Source organism: Phyllostomus discolor, chromosome 3, assembly GCF_004126475.2.
Source record: "Phyllostomus discolor isolate MPI-MPIP mPhyDis1 chromosome 3, mPhyDis1.pri.v3, whole genome shotgun sequence".
NCBI lineage: Eukaryota > Metazoa > Chordata > Mammalia > Chiroptera > Phyllostomidae > Phyllostomus > Phyllostomus discolor.
Window position 1 is genome coordinate 38,834,350 of NC_040905.2, and position 15,650 is coordinate 38,849,999.

General features: G+C 36.9%; 1 protein-coding gene across 3 annotated transcripts in view; it reads left to right on the forward strand.

The window, feature by feature from the left end:
* RNF180 (ring finger protein 180) overlaps nt 1–15,650 on the forward strand; it is a 127,889-nt gene that overhangs the window by 93,660 nt on the left and 18,579 nt on the right. The window contains exon 8 of one of the 3 annotated variants that reach the window (XM_036020327.1): nt 1,180–1,325. The exons of the other annotated variants lie outside the window; for them this stretch is intronic. Within the exon in view, the coding sequence (XP_035876220.1) occupies nt 1,180–1,310 (131 nt within the window). The 3' untranslated portion in view covers nt 1,311–1,325. Of the gene's footprint in view, nt 1–1,179; nt 1,326–15,650 lie in introns of those variants that run through there. 3 annotated transcript variants of the gene reach the window in all.

The following is a 15,650-nucleotide window of genomic DNA, read 5'->3' on the forward strand; positions in this document are numbered from 1 at the left end:
GGTATAAGCTGCTGGTCTAGTTTCATTTTTTAATCTCTCCTTTTGTTTCTTTCTTCTGATCTGTAAAATGAGAATAATTATATCTGCCCCACCTAATTAACAGAGTTGTTGTAAGAATCAAGTCAGCAAATGTGGAAGTACATTTTAAATTATGACTAATTACACTATATAGATATAAGGAATTATCAAAATAAGGGCAAGACAACCTCTAATACCTCTTTCACCTTTGAGAATTTGTTACTGTACAATATTGACATAAAATATAATTTCATCTTTTAGAAAACCATGGTATGTCAAAGCATGAACTACTGTGCATCTTTAGTATTTGCCCCTTGTGATTTTATGGGGTCTGGTTGGAAAGGTTTAGATAAGAGATGTGGGAAATTGTGGTCCTCAGGGAGCAGGAGGGACTTCTGTATGGGGAGATGGATAGAAGTACCAGCACAGGAGGACATCGGCCGAAAGGAGAAAGAAACAGAGCCTGCATGATTGAGGTAAAAAAAAAATAATAATTGATTTACAAACTCACCAAGGTTTGAAGAAAGTTGTTTAAGGACAAATATTACTTTATACAGTGGTTTGAATGAAGAAGAAAGTGGTTTAAGGACATTATATAAGTACATAGTATTTTTAAAATGGTTAGTAACTGTAGAAACTCATTATACACAGCTTTAATATAAAAAATATTTAAAATGTTTCACACATGACCTGAAATATAATATGAAATCAAATACAAGAAAATCAGTCTGTCTTAAGGGATTTCATACCAAAGAAGAAAAAAATTGTAATATGAGTTCTGTATTTTAAAAGATTCCATTGTATGCTACCTTCTAATGATACACCCAATTTTTAAAAGAATAAAGCACCTTTCTGATAACCCTGTAATTCCCTTCATCTTTTTGCATTCTGCAGTACTGAAGCTATGATTTAAACATTTGCTTCTTTGAGATTTCATCGTATTTGTCCTCTACATAGGAATTCCACAGAACTTAACTTTTTATAAGTTTTTAAGGAGGAGGTTCAAAGTAGCTTTATTACACAACCTGAGAAATATAATATGTTACTGTCAGGAGCTCAGCTGAGCTCAGCAAGAGCTGAGCTGTTAGGCTCAGCCAAAACTGAAAGAGTTAAGCCTTTAATCACTTGGTGCAATGTATAAGCAAGAATCTAAAACGGAAGGACATGCCAGCTCCTCCCACCGCGTTCTGTTTTTCCCCAAGGAACTACACACTGGATCAGCAGGAGGTGACGGTCATCTCACTGCCGAGGGCGTTCTGACCAAAAAACACTGGCAGTTTTATGGGCCCTGAGGTTTGTGAGAGGTTTTTTTTGTGTGTGTGGAGGGGGCAAATTAGGAGTGGAAAAGTATGCACTGATTCAGAGTCAGAAGAAGAGTCTTCAGGGTTTCAGAAAGGTCTCAGCAAAGGTGCCTGAAGAAGCCCTCTGCCCAAGGCCTCTGATACGGACCGAGGTAGGGATGCAAGTGCTAGAACTGGGAATGTCACTGTGTGAACGAGTGTCACTGGCCGGGGGCCTGAGATCTCGAGTGCAGCTCCTTCGCAGATGAAAGTCATGGGCTGGACACCAAGACAGGTGTGGGCACCTTTCTCCCATGAGGCCGCCCAGGGAAAAGCTCTGTAATTGTCACAAACAGGATATTTTTCCTGAATTCTACTTTTTCCAAAATGTGTTTTATTTTACCTTTATTAAATGTATTGGGGTGACACTGGTTAATAGGATCATATAGGTTTTAAGGGTACACTTCTACAATGCTGGGTTGGTATATTGCACTGTGTGCCACCACCTACAGTCCGACCATCTTCCATCACCACATATTAGGACCCTCCGCCCCCACTCCTCCCACCCCTTTCCTCTGGCAATCACCACACTGCTGTCTGTGTCTGAGAGTTTCAGTTTTATATTCCACATACGAGTGAAATCATGATAGTTCCTAGCTTTTTCTGACTTATTTCATTTAGCATAATATTCTCAAGGCCCATCCATGTTGTCTCAAATGGCAGTACTTCATCTTTTCTTATGGCTGAGTAGTATTCCATTGTATATTTGTACCACATGTTCTTTATCCAGTTCTCTACTGAAGGACACTTTGCTTGTCTCCATCGCTTAGCTACTGTGAATAATGCAATGCCGCACGCAGTGAACATAGGGGTGCATAAATCTTTGCGAAGACATGTTTTCAAGTGTTTTGGGTAGATACCCAGGAGAGGGGTTGCTGGGTCATAAGGTAACTATTTTTAACTTTCTGAGGAACCGCTAACTGTTTTCCATAGTGGCTGTATCAGTCCACATTCACAATTACCGGCATTACTGGAGTACCTCCTGTACTTTTGTTTGCTTTCTGTTCCCTGAATTTTGTATTTATTATTTCTTTATATACATATACATTATTTAATTTGGGTCATTTTTGAACATTTGCAGTGGTGACAACATATACACTCTTCTCCGTGCACTTTGTCCCCGGCATCACGTGTCCTGGGTCCATCAGCCTCAGAGCGTACGGCCACATTCACTCCCCTTCTCCGCTGCACTGTTGTCCATCACGGGGCTGCGGCCCAGTCTATCCACTCTCCTGGTGACGAGCAATTGAGTTGTCCAGGGTTTTGTTATTATAAAAAATACTATTATAAACATTTTTCATGGCTCCTGGAGCATGAGTTCCTCTAGAGTGAATTACATTAGAGAACTGCTGGTTCAGAAGAAAAGTACATCTTGACTTGATTACCTAAACCAGGCCATTTCCCTAAATGACTGTATTGATTTATCCTCAGCTTTATCTACAAATTTGATATTTGCAGCTTTAGATTGTGCCAGGCTGGAAGGTATAAAGTAATATCAGGGTTTTTATTTCAATTTCTCTAATTACTAATGGGAATTGAGCATAGCTTTATACATGTGCCAGGCGATTGAGTTTCTTCAACTGTGACATTCATTTATTAATTTTGTCCATTTTTCTACTGATTGTATTTTTCTTGTTGATTTTTCAGAGTTTTAAAAATGTTTTTGGTGACCCCTTTTTCTGTTAATTATATGAATGGTTGCTGTGGTCTTGTCACTTTATAGTACCTCTTAATGAATTACAGTCCTGCGTTTGCTCCATCATCTTTCTGGTGAGCATTATCTGCCTTAAGAAATTCTTTACCCTCCCAGGGTCATAGAGATATTTTCCTGTGTATTTTTCAAATAGACTTAAAAGTCTTTGGAATTTATCTCTACTAGTTTCAGAATTCTTCAAATGCATGTTAGCATTTTGGATGCCTCTTTTGTAACTGCTTTCCTCATTTTTCTGGGGAGAGGGGGTTCTGCCATTATCAATTGTCCAGAATTTCTTGTATATCTATATATTAATCCCTTGTCAGCTTTAGACATTACAGATTTTTTATCCCAGTTTAAAATCTGTATATTAAATTTGCCTGTGGTGTTTTTCATTGAAAGAAATCCTTAACTTTGAAGTTTTGTTCAAGAAGTTTTCCCCATTCTCAGGTCTCAAAGATTTCCTTTAGATTTCCTTATGTTAGCTTTACAGTTTTTACCATTTTCATTTCGCCCTGTATCCATACCCAACCACTTGCGTTGTGCTGCAGAGGGCTCATGTCTGTCTGTTTTTTTTTTAACCTTCACCTGAGGGCATGTTTATTGAGTTTAGAGAGAGAAGGGAGAGAAACATCAGTGTCAGAGGAACATCGATCTGTTGCCTCCTGTATGTGTGATCCAACAGGTGTTCAAACCCACAACCTAGGTATGGGCCCTGACCGGAAATTGTACCCATAACCTTTTGATGTACGGAATGACACTCCAACCAACTGAGACATCAGGCCAGGGTCATGTCTGTCAGTCTTAAAATAATAGACCAGTTTTCTGAATATTTGTTTTACAACAATGCTAGTTTTTTGTAATACTTGTGTAATTGTTGTATAGAAATGTAATTGTGATATTAACCTGTTCTTTGACAACCATACTAAATGATCTTTTTTTAAAAAATTTCATTTAAGTATAGTTGGTATACAATGTTATATCAGTTATATTAGTTTCAGGTATACAATATAGTAATTTGACATTTTTATACCTTGCAATTTGATCATTGCACTAATTCTAATAATCATGGGTCACCGTGCAAACTTATGTCATTATTGATTGTATTCCCTTTACCCTTTCACCCACCCCCACCCCCTTCATTCTGGTAACCATCCTTTTGGTCTGTGTTTCTAATAGTCTGTTTTTGTTTTTGTTTTGTTTTGTTTGTTATTTAGATTCCACTTATAAGTGAAGCCATATAGTGTTTGTCTTTCTCTGCCTGACTTATTTTACTTAGCCTAATACCTTCAGAATCCATCAATGTTGTTGCAGATGGCAAGATTTCATTCTCTTTTATTCCTACATAATATTCCATTGTGTGTGTATAATATATATGGATATGGATATACACATATATACAAACCCATATATATATATATACATATACATACATATATAATACAGTGTTATATATATATAAAATATACACACAATATGTATATGTACATACATATACATATATATAATACAGTGTTGTGTGTGTGTGTGTGTATATATAAAATATACACACACAAACTTTTATCTTCCTTATCCATTCACCTGTCAATGGAACCTAGGTTGCTTCCATATCATGGCTGTTGTAAACAATATTGCAATGAACATGGGAGGGTATATATTTTTCTTTTTTTAATTACTTTATTTTTATTGTATTTTTTCCATTACCATTTAGTCACCTTATTCCCTCTTCCCCCACAATCACCACACTGTTGTCCACATCCATTTAATCCTTTTTCCTTTTTGCTCAATCCCTCCAACCGCTAACCTCCCCGCTGAATAGCTGTTATCTGCTCTCCATCTATGAGTGTGTCTCTATTTTGCTTGTTAGTTCAGTTGACTCATTAGATTCCACATATGAGTGAAATCATATGGTATTTGTCTTTTCAAATTAGTGTCTCATTTTCTTTTGATAAATATGTAGATGTGGAATTGCTGGGTCATATCAAATATCTATTTTTAGAGTTTTGAGGACTCTCCATGCTGTTTCCCATAGGAGCCACAACAGTCTGTAGGTCACCAGCAGTGCACAAGGGATCCCATTTCTTCACATCCTCACTGACTCATGTTATTTGTTGATTTTTTCATAAGCCATTCTGACTATTGTGAGCTGGTATGTCATTGTGGTTTTGATTTGCATTCCCTGATTATTAGTGATGTCTATTTATAGAGTTTAGGGTACTTTCAACAAAGACAACCATCTATCTTATCTGTAAACAAAGACAGCTTTATACCTTTCAGTCTGATACATATACATTTCCTTTTCTTGCTATATTTTTTGAACTAGGACTTCTCTTTGTTTTTTTATTACATTTTATTGATTATGCTATTACAGTTGTCCTGATTTCCCCCACTTTGCCTCACTCCACCCAGTACCCCCCACTACCTCAGGTGACACCCCCTCCACCAGTGTTCATGTGCATGGGTCATGCATATAAGTTCATTGGCTACTCCATTTCCTATACTGTACTTTACATCCCTATGGCTATTCTGTAACTACCTATTTGTACTTCTTAATACCCTCACCTCTTCACAATTCCTCCATACTCCTCTCCCATCTGGCAACCATCAAAATGCTCTCTGTATCCATGAGTCTGTCTGTGTTCTCCTTTGCTTAGTTGGTATTTTAGATTCAATTGTTGATACATATGTATTTTTGCCATTTTATTGTTCATAGTTTTCATCTTTTTCTTAACTAGGTCCCTTTAACATTTCATAAAATAATGGTTTGGTGATGATGAACTCCTTTAGTTTTTCTTCTCTAGGAAGCTCTTTATCTGCCCTTCCATTCTAAATGATATCTTTGCTGAGTAGAGCAATTTTGGCTGTAGGTTCCTGCTTTTCATAACTTTGAATGTTTCTTGCCAATCCCTTCTAGCCTGCAAAGTTTCTTTTGAGAAATCAGCAGATAGTTTTATGGGAACTCCTCTGTAGGTAACTAACTTCTTTTCTCCTGCTGCTTTTAAGATTTTTTATCTTTAACCTTTGGCATCTTAATTATGATGTGTCTTGGAGTGGGCCTCTTTGCATCCATCTTGTTTGGGACTCTCTGTGTTTCCTGGACTTGCATGTCTATTTACTTCACCAAATTAGGGAAATTTTCTTTCATTATTTTGCAAATAGATTTCCAATTTCCTCTTCTTTCTCTTCTTCTGGCACCCCTATGAGAAGAATGTTGGACCTCTTGAAATTGTTTCACAGGCTGTTTATCCTATCCTCATTTTTTTTGGATTCTTTTTTTCTTTTTGCTGTTCTGATTGGTTGGTTTTTGCTTCCTTATGTTCCAAATCATTGATTTGATTCTCAGCTTCATCCACCCTACTGTTGTTTCCCAGTGAATGGTTCTTTATTTCAATTTAGTGTATCCTTTGTTTCTGACTGGATCTTTTTTATGCTGCTGAGGTCCTCACTAAGTTCCTTGAGCATCCTCATAACCAGTGTTTTGAACTCTGCATCAGATAGATTGCTTATCTCCATTTAGTTCAGCTCTTTTTCTGGAGTTTTGATCTGTTCTTTCATTTAGGCCATGTTTCTTTGTCTCCTCATTTGGCAGCTTTCCTGTGTTTTTTTTTTTTTTTTTCTATGTATTGGGTTGAGCTGCTTTGACTCCTTGTCTTGGCTGTGTGGCCTAATGTAGTAGGTGTCCTATAGGGTCCAGTGGCACTGCCTCCTCTGCCACCCAAGCTATGTACTTGAGGTGGACCCTTCATGTGGGCTGAGTATACCCTCCTCTTATAGTTGAGCCTTTGTTGCTGTTGGCAGGTCAATGGGGGGGATTTACCCAGGCCAGTCAGCTACAAGGGTTGGCTGTGACCACTTACCACCAACCTCCATTCTCTGTGGAGGATCAGCTGCACAGGGACAAGGTGGTGATGCTCCAATGTTGCCTGTAGCTATCCACTGGGTGCACTGGCCCCAGGGTTTCCTGGGTGGTGCAGGTTAAGATGAGCCCCCATCTGTGTTTAGCCTGGGGCACCCTGAGCTATAAAGCAATCCAAGAAGACTGCTACTCCACACTGGGCTTGGAGATTCTCAGGCAAAGCCAAGCTGTGAATCTATGCTAGCTGCTGCTAGTGCTGGGCCTGGGGCTCACTGAGACCAGCTGTTTCTTGTTTGAGAGGATTTAGGAAGTTGTGAAGCAGGAGCCATTCATTTGGAAAAGTAGCTTGAATGGACCTGTAATTTCGGTGGGGTGGAGTCTCAGGGAATCTCCAAGGCAGGTCAGACAGTGTTAGCCAGGTTGATAGTCTCAGATACGGCAGCAGCTTGCCAGCTCTGTGGCTTTGTAGGGCAAAAGTTGAGAAAAGGGACAATGGCCTCTGCTCGCCTTGATGCCAGACACTCCAGTTTCTCCCTGTATGCCACTGGTGCCTTTTAAGCTGCTACCCTGGTGTTGGAGGTCAGAGGGAGTGAGTCTGAGTAAGTCTTAGTGTGGGTTCTTTAAGAGGAGTCACTTGGGGCTCCAGCAATTTCTTCCACCAACTCAGTCCCCAGTGGTTTTTGCAGTCAAAAGTTGTGGGGACTTTTCCTTACTGGTACTGGAACTCTGAGTTGAGGGGCTCAGTGTGGGGCTGCGACTACTCACCTCTGCAGTATCCCTCCCAAATTTTTATCCACCACAGGTGGGTGTGGGACCTGCTGGTTCTATATCTGCAGCCCTCCTACCAATCTGGATTGATGTGGTCTCTTTAATTCCATAGTTGTTAGCTTTCCATTGAACTTGATTTCTAATGGTTCTGAGTGTTGGTTGTTGTATAATTTAATTGTAGTTTTGATGTGGTTGTGCAAAGAGGCGAGCCCTGTCACAGACTTCTCTCTGATTTTCAATTGGAACAGTGATAGCAGCATCTCTGATTTTAAAAGGACGGCTTTTAATATTATATCACTCAGTAGAACTGTTACTCTATGTTTGGTAGATACCCTGTAACAGATTTTAAGCAAGCCCCATTTGTTCCCAATTTGCTAATAGTTTTTCTTCAATGAATTTTTAATTTTGTGAAACATTTTCAGCATTCCTTGACATGATCACAGTGGCTTTCCATTATCAATCTGTTAATGGACTGAATTACATTAATAGATTATAATCATTTTCCTAGTGTTACAGTGTTGTATTTCTGGGATAAACTTAACTTGATCATTTTTGTAACTGCTAGATTTGCTTCGCTAGTAGTTTGTTTTGAGATTTTTACATCTGTATTTATTAGTAAGATTGTGTCTGTTTTCTTTTTCACAGTCTATTTTGTTAACATCTCGAGTCAGTTTATGTAATTTATCTTTTTGCTAGAAATTTATTCATTTTTTTGTTTTAAAATTTTATCTCTTTTAATGTCTCCTTTATCTATAGTTATATTCTCTTTGTATTCTTAATATTATTTGTTCTTGCTCTTTTTTGTCCCTGCTCTTGCTAGATATTGATCAATTTTATTATCTTTAAATAGCCAGTTTTTAAAATTAACTCTATATCTTTGTCTTCGGTTTCATTAATTTCTGCTCTTTGTTAAATCCTTGCTGCTATTCTGTCTCAATTCTGTCCTTTTTATACCATATTAAGGTGGCTTTCAAGGTCATTGTTTTTTCCTTTTACTTTTAAAAAATTATTATCTAAAGCTATATATTTTTCCCCTCGGTAATCTTATACATTACATGTAGTATTTTTTATTCTTCATTTCTAATTATTTTTCATAACAAATTAACCTCATGTAATTAGACATTGATTGAATCATCTTGATTAAAAATAAAATGGTACAAAATTAGGAACATATTTGAATACTCGGACCATGATTTCCATAGTGAAATCACATTTACTCAACATAATTCATTCCATATTAATTGTTTCCCTAAGAAAAGCTTATTTTCAGCTTTGTTTTTTAAGATGGCTGGAAGGAAGTCAGGTGGTTGGGGGGGATCGTATAGGGAAAAATAGACATCCCATAGATGCCTTTTGCTCCACAAAATTAGTGTTCTTTCCACAAAAACAAAACATTTTAACATAGTTTTGGATTTTCTAGCCAATGAAGCTCCTATAGACTCTTTTGGAATTCCTTCAGCCGTTGAGACAGCTCACATTTACCCTAGAATAGACCCATTCCTTTTCCCCCTTCCAAGTAGTGTCTTACAGATATTGTTGAGTAAGCAGACACATTTTCTTTTTTCTTCTAAAAAATACACACTTATGTACTTATACATAAATGGGTAATGTGAAAAGGAATGGAAATATTCTATATAAAAAAAAAAGTGAGCTAGCACTTTACATCTCTTATCAGGTGCTGGCCACGCTGATGGCTCTGTTAAGCAGTCTTAGTTCTCTCCCCTGAAGTACCTGCTGTTTCCAGACATTGCATCTCAGTTGTCAGCACTGAGGTAACGTATTTCCAGCCACGTTAGCTGGTTCCCTAAAAAAAATTGCATAAGTAAATAAGAATACCTATAATATTAAAACAATATGTAAAAAGCATACAAGCTAATATATTTTACTAATATCTTTTTGCCAAAAAAAGTTCCACATTGTTAAGTTTTTTCATAAATATGCTCAAGCCAAAAAAAAAGTTATTTAATATTCCATGCCCTTGTTTTTCTGGCTTACAAAATCATACAGCTGAAATGCCATATCTGAGATATGTTTATGACAAATCCATGCATTTCTTATAAAAGACTGGAGAGTTGTTTTATTTATTCATTAGTTTTTCTGAAGGTTTTAGCTTGATTCTGCAAGTTTAAACATCCTCAGTATAAATGAAGGAATATCCACATGGAAAAGAAGACAAAACAGTACATGCACAAACAGCAGGAGTTTGAATATAACCCAGAAATATGCCTTCCCCAAAAGTTCAAGGTAAGTCAAAGAGGTTTTAAAATATGCCCTAGACTTGGTGTGCTGCATTTAGCAGAAAGGGCATTACCTTTACATCTCCTCTGAAACTGGGACAATTTTGTTCACAGATAATTTTTTGAAAGGGCCTGTGAGTTTCAAAGTATCTTTTCCTTTCTATTTATTTTCCAGTGGCAGAATCAGGCCCTGTTTCTGCTATAGGTTTTACTTATGAGTTTAAAATTTATTTCAGAAGCCAACCCAGTAACAGGCCCTACATTGTCATAAACTGCTTTAGAAACAAGAGATATGTGCAATTTCACCAAAATGTAAAATGCAAATGACGGGAGCTTGTCCATTTTAACAGCTCCATCAGACAAATTTTTATGCCGAATATCTGTCTTCTCAGAGTTTCCTTTTATTGGTTCAAGTCTGTTTTAATCTTCCTCCACATGACTATTCTTTGGATATATGGACACATTTGACACTCTCTGCAAATCTTTATTCCACTCACAAAATAATCCACTTTCCTTCAACTGTTTTGGACCGCGGTTTCTGGCTAGGTCCTGGTTGCCTACTTCAGAGATTCTGAAGAGGCTAGGCCGTTTCCATGTCTTCTCAGATGTTATTCTGGTGCTGGGTCACTGAATCCATGGCTGTTGTCTAAAGCTAAATAGTTCAGTTGAGCAATGGATGCAAATTAAAACATTAACATTTTTCATTTCTATATTAAGTTCATGATCCAAATGAATTATACAAATTATATATTTTGTTCAACTATCACCATTTCATAACTGTTATTTTAAAAATTACTAACAGCTTTATTCTCTTACTCTCCTCCTCTCTCTCACCTTCCCCCTCCCCCTTTCTCACATACTCTGACTCACAGGTACACACACTCACGCAAACCAAATGCATCCCTTTCTTTGTTTCTTATATGTAGAGGTTGCTTTTAAATTTCATATAAAGTTGGGTGTTGGTAGAAAATACTAATAAAAATATTTTTATTAAAGTGTAGTTGACATATAGAATACTAGTTTCAGGTGTATGTCATAGTGATTCTACATTTATGTGCTTTGCAGTGGGATCACCACAGTAAGTCTAGTCACTGTACCAAGTTATTATCGACCGAATTGCCTGTGCTGTACATTATGCCCCCGGGGCTTACTGGTTTTACAGCTGGAATTTTTCATCCCTTACTCTCCTTGACCTTTCCCCCCATCCCCTCCTCACCCTTCTCTTTTATGGCAGCTGTCGGTTTGCTTTCTGTATCTGTGAATCGGTTTATGTTTTGTTTTGTCACTCATTTTGTTGTTAGATTCCACATAAAAGTGAAATCATAAAGCATTTGTCTTTCTCCATCTGACTTAATTCACTTAATACCATCTAGGTCTACTCATGTTGCAAATGGCAAGATTTCATTCTTTTTAATGTTGAATAATATTCCATTATATATTTATACCACATCTTCCTTATCCAATCATTTATCAATAGACGCTTAGGTTACTTCTAAAAATGGCTTTTGTGAATAATGCTGCAAAGAATATAGGGGTATATATCTTTTCAAATTACTGTTTTCATTTTCTTCAGACAAGCGCCCAGAAGTGGAATTGCTAGGCTGGCCGTATGGTAATTGTATTTTTAATTTTTTGAGGAACGTCCGTACTGTTTCCCCTGGTGGCTGCACTGACTTAGAGCCCCACCAGCGGTGCATGGGGGTTTTCATTTCTCCGCATTCTCACCAACACTTGGTCACTGACTTTGATAACAGCCCGTCTTGCCGGTGCAAGGTGATATCTCATTGTCGGTTTGACTGGCATTTCCTGACAATTAGTGACGTTGAACATCTTTTCATGTGTCTGGTGGACCTCACTGTTTCCTCTTTCAAGAAATGTCTATTCAGGACCTCTGCTCATTTTTAATTGGATTGTTTGTTTTTCTGATGTAGTGATGTATGAGTTCTTTATACATTTTGGATAATTAGCCCCTTATTGAATATGTCATTTGCAAGTAACTTCTCCCAATCAGTAGGTTGTCTTTTCATTTTGTTTTCAGTTTGCTTCACTCTGCAAATGCTTTTTAGTTTGATGTAGTGTCATTCATTTATTTTTGCTTTTGGTTCCCTTGCCCAAGGAGACATATCCAAAAAAAATATATTACTAAGAGCAATGTCAAAGAGTTTACAGCCTATGTTTCTTTTAGGAGTTTTATGGTTTCAGGTTTTACATTCACATCTTTTATCCATTTTTTGTTTATTTCTGTATATGGTATAAGAAAGTGATTCAGATTCATTTTGTTGCATGGATCTAATTTTCCAACAGCATTTATTGAACAGACTGTCATTTCTCCCTTGTACATTCTTTCCTCCCATGTCATAGATTAATTAACTAATTGTCTATATAAGGGTCAGTTTATTTGGGGGCTCCCTAATCTGTTCATTGATCTGTGCATTTGTTTTTCTGCCAGTAACATGCTGTTTTGATTACTATAGCTTTATAATAGAGTTTGAAATCAGGGAGTGTGGTACCTCCAACTTCATTCTTTCTCAAGATAGCTTTGGCAATTCAGGATTTTTTGTGGTTTCATATAAAGTTTTGGAATATTCGTTCCTAGTGCTATAAAATATGCCATTGCTATTTTGATAGGGGTTGCATTAAATCTGTAGATTTGTTTTGGTAGTTTGGACATTTTGACAATATTGATCTTTCCAGTCCATGAAAAACACTTGCATTTGTAAGATAAATGCATACATATACACATACAGTTAAAGCCCACCTGCTGAGCACAGGACCTCTTAAGTCAGCATTAGAAACAAATCCTTATGGTGGGACAGGGTGGCTGCAGCTGACCTGCCCCTGGCCTACCCCTGAGCTCACAGTTTTAATATTGTCCAAATAGTAATACTTTCCCTAACTACCCTGCAGAACATATGACACAAAATTAAAATGTTAAAATGTGTGTGTGTGTGTATGTGTGTGTACACACACATACACACACACCAAATAAGAAGTTTTACTCAAGTCTGTGATAAGATTACTCTGCTACTGGACACTGGATTTTTTTAAACCTTTGATTAAGAAAGACTAGAAGGGAAATGAAGGAAGGATATACATAATTTAATCACAGGGCACTGTAATAACCCCAACATTTATACAAGAGAAAAAGTAACAGGGAAGTGCTCATTAAATAAAGTGAATTTAAAATGTATTATTTGTAGATGGATTGAAGAGATGCAGTCTGTAGTCTCAGCAGTTTCTGAATGAAATGTTCCTAAACATTCAGACATAAATGATTGAAAACTCCATATCTCCATAAAGCCTGGGTCACTTCCAACTAAAAACACTTACAACACCTGTTATGACAGGTGCAAAAAGGAACAAATTATAAGCAGTTTGCTTTCCCTGATATAAAAGACTGGATAATTTTCCAACATCACTCGTATTTGACCAAAAGCCCTCCATTGTTCATAAACCATTATTTAAAATGTACATAAATCTTATAAATTTTATTTTACTCAAAAAATTCTTGTTATAGAAGGAATGTTTACTTTGTCTTTAGAATATGATTATAGGTATATTCATGTTTAAAATGTTTTTCAAAATAACAAAACAAGCAGCTTCCAGGGAAATTGCAGTTTGTATCACTTATTCCTTGAGGAAAGTAAAATGTAAGCTACTCAATTTCACATCAATCAAGTGAGCATTTAGTTTGGTGATATTAATAAAGAGATAAAAAATTGCCTAAGAGATAACCATCAACATTCATAATCTTAATCTAGAATTTCTAGGAGTTGGGCTTCCTAAAATAGAGCAACTACCAAATAAGGCAATTATAAAACAGAATTTTAAATCTCATTTTGGAAAATTCTACAGTCCTCAACTCACTTTGACCAAAAACAATTATTTCTCATGAGGGAAGAGAAGAGCTAAGGGTTTTGGGTTTATTTTTTTTCGAAGCAAAACCATTCTGTTAGTTTCTGCCCTTTCACAGTTATGACCTTGAGTGAATCCCAGTGCCCTTGTCATGCCCCACTCCAGTTAAACTGGGATCTCAGGAGATGGGTCTCAAATATCAGTGGTATTTAAACCCCTCAGGAGATTTAAGTGTGCAGCCAGCAGCCAAAGTGCCAATATTGAGATGCATTGAGAAGTGGGCAGGATTTATGACTAAGTAACAAAACAGAATTATGGACTTGGAATGTCAAGGTACCTTGAAAAGGTCTTTCATTTATCCTATGACTCCAGGCAGTAACGGATCTGAATTATTATGAAGAATGGACTAATCAGATGGAATACAAGGTTATAAATAAAGGAGATGAGTTGTGTTTGTCTTACACGGAAATTACATTAACTCTGGCAGTACAGTGATGGTTTAATAGTGCATGGCAATTGCCCATTTGGTTTGGATAGCAAATATAGATTTAATTGAAACTACAATGCAAATTTAAGAAATCTGTACGTAATTGCACAAATTAGTTTAGTCAATAGGATGAGAACAACACCGCTCCGAGGGAAATGTCGTGAGATTTGGGAGACCACAAAGTGTTTAGTACTTCAGTATTTTATCTAAAGCACTAACTCTATTTGACTGTTTTATCATCTGGTTTAAAAAAACCACCCTGATAAACATCTGATAAATGAGGAAAGTCTGTTGAAATGGTTATCAAGTAGTCTCGAGAGAGGAAAAGAAGTTCCGAAAAAAGCAAGTCTCTGGTGAAGAAGGAAGAGTTGGTTCCTGCTTCTTTCCTTTCGGGGCCACGTGCTCATGACATGAAGATGTGCTTGCAAGTCCGGGCCTTTTGGCCGGCCGACTGGTGCTGTAGCCGTAGTTTGCCACACCAAAGCTGTACCCACATCTACCATCTTTACAGTGTACATGAGGTGGGCTTATTTATTATTACTTAAAACAGGTGAATATTAAATGAGATATATGACCACAAACTTCAACCTTTATTAGAGTATTGGGTCACTAAAATTAATAGGATAATATGAAAATGTTTTAATGTTTCTAGATTTATACTTTGCTATTGAAAATTTGCAAACAGTTGAACACAGGAAAATTTCTGATCTTTACCTACAACAGCAGTATCAGGGCAGTATCAGGCTTTTGTTATAGTTAATCAAAGCCATTTAGGATATTTAAAACAGACACTTTTCAATCATGCTGGCAATGCAATGGTTTCTATTAGCAAAGTCCTACTCTACATAGATGTTTCACTTCTCTAAAATTGTATCATAGTAATTCAGGTTTTGTTGAGATTTTAGATGCTGTTTTATGAACAATTCTGTTATTTCGGTAATACAATAGAGGTGCCTACTATATTGCATTATTATTTAAAATCACTACTTTACTTCTGAAATACTTTATAGGTAGTTTGCAAATAATGTAAGGTTGTATATAAATTCCAGATTTTATAGTATAATCTGAAGATATATGAGGTCTGTCTGGAAAAAGCCCAGCCATTGTTAATGTGATGAGAATGGTTTGTGCGACATCAATATAACCTGGCAGCCAAGGAGAGTGGACTAGATTCCCACACATGAACAATGACAACTTCACCATACTAGTTACTGAAGGTGGTAGACACCTCATTGAGTGAGCCTTCCATTGCATTCAAAATGAGCAAGTAGAGCAAAAATCTGCATCAGATTTTGCACTAAGCTTGAACATTCCTCCATGGAAACTATTTGGATGATTCAGAAGGCCACAGCTGTGGGCAACTGGTGACTGGCAGCTTCATCACAACAGCATGTCC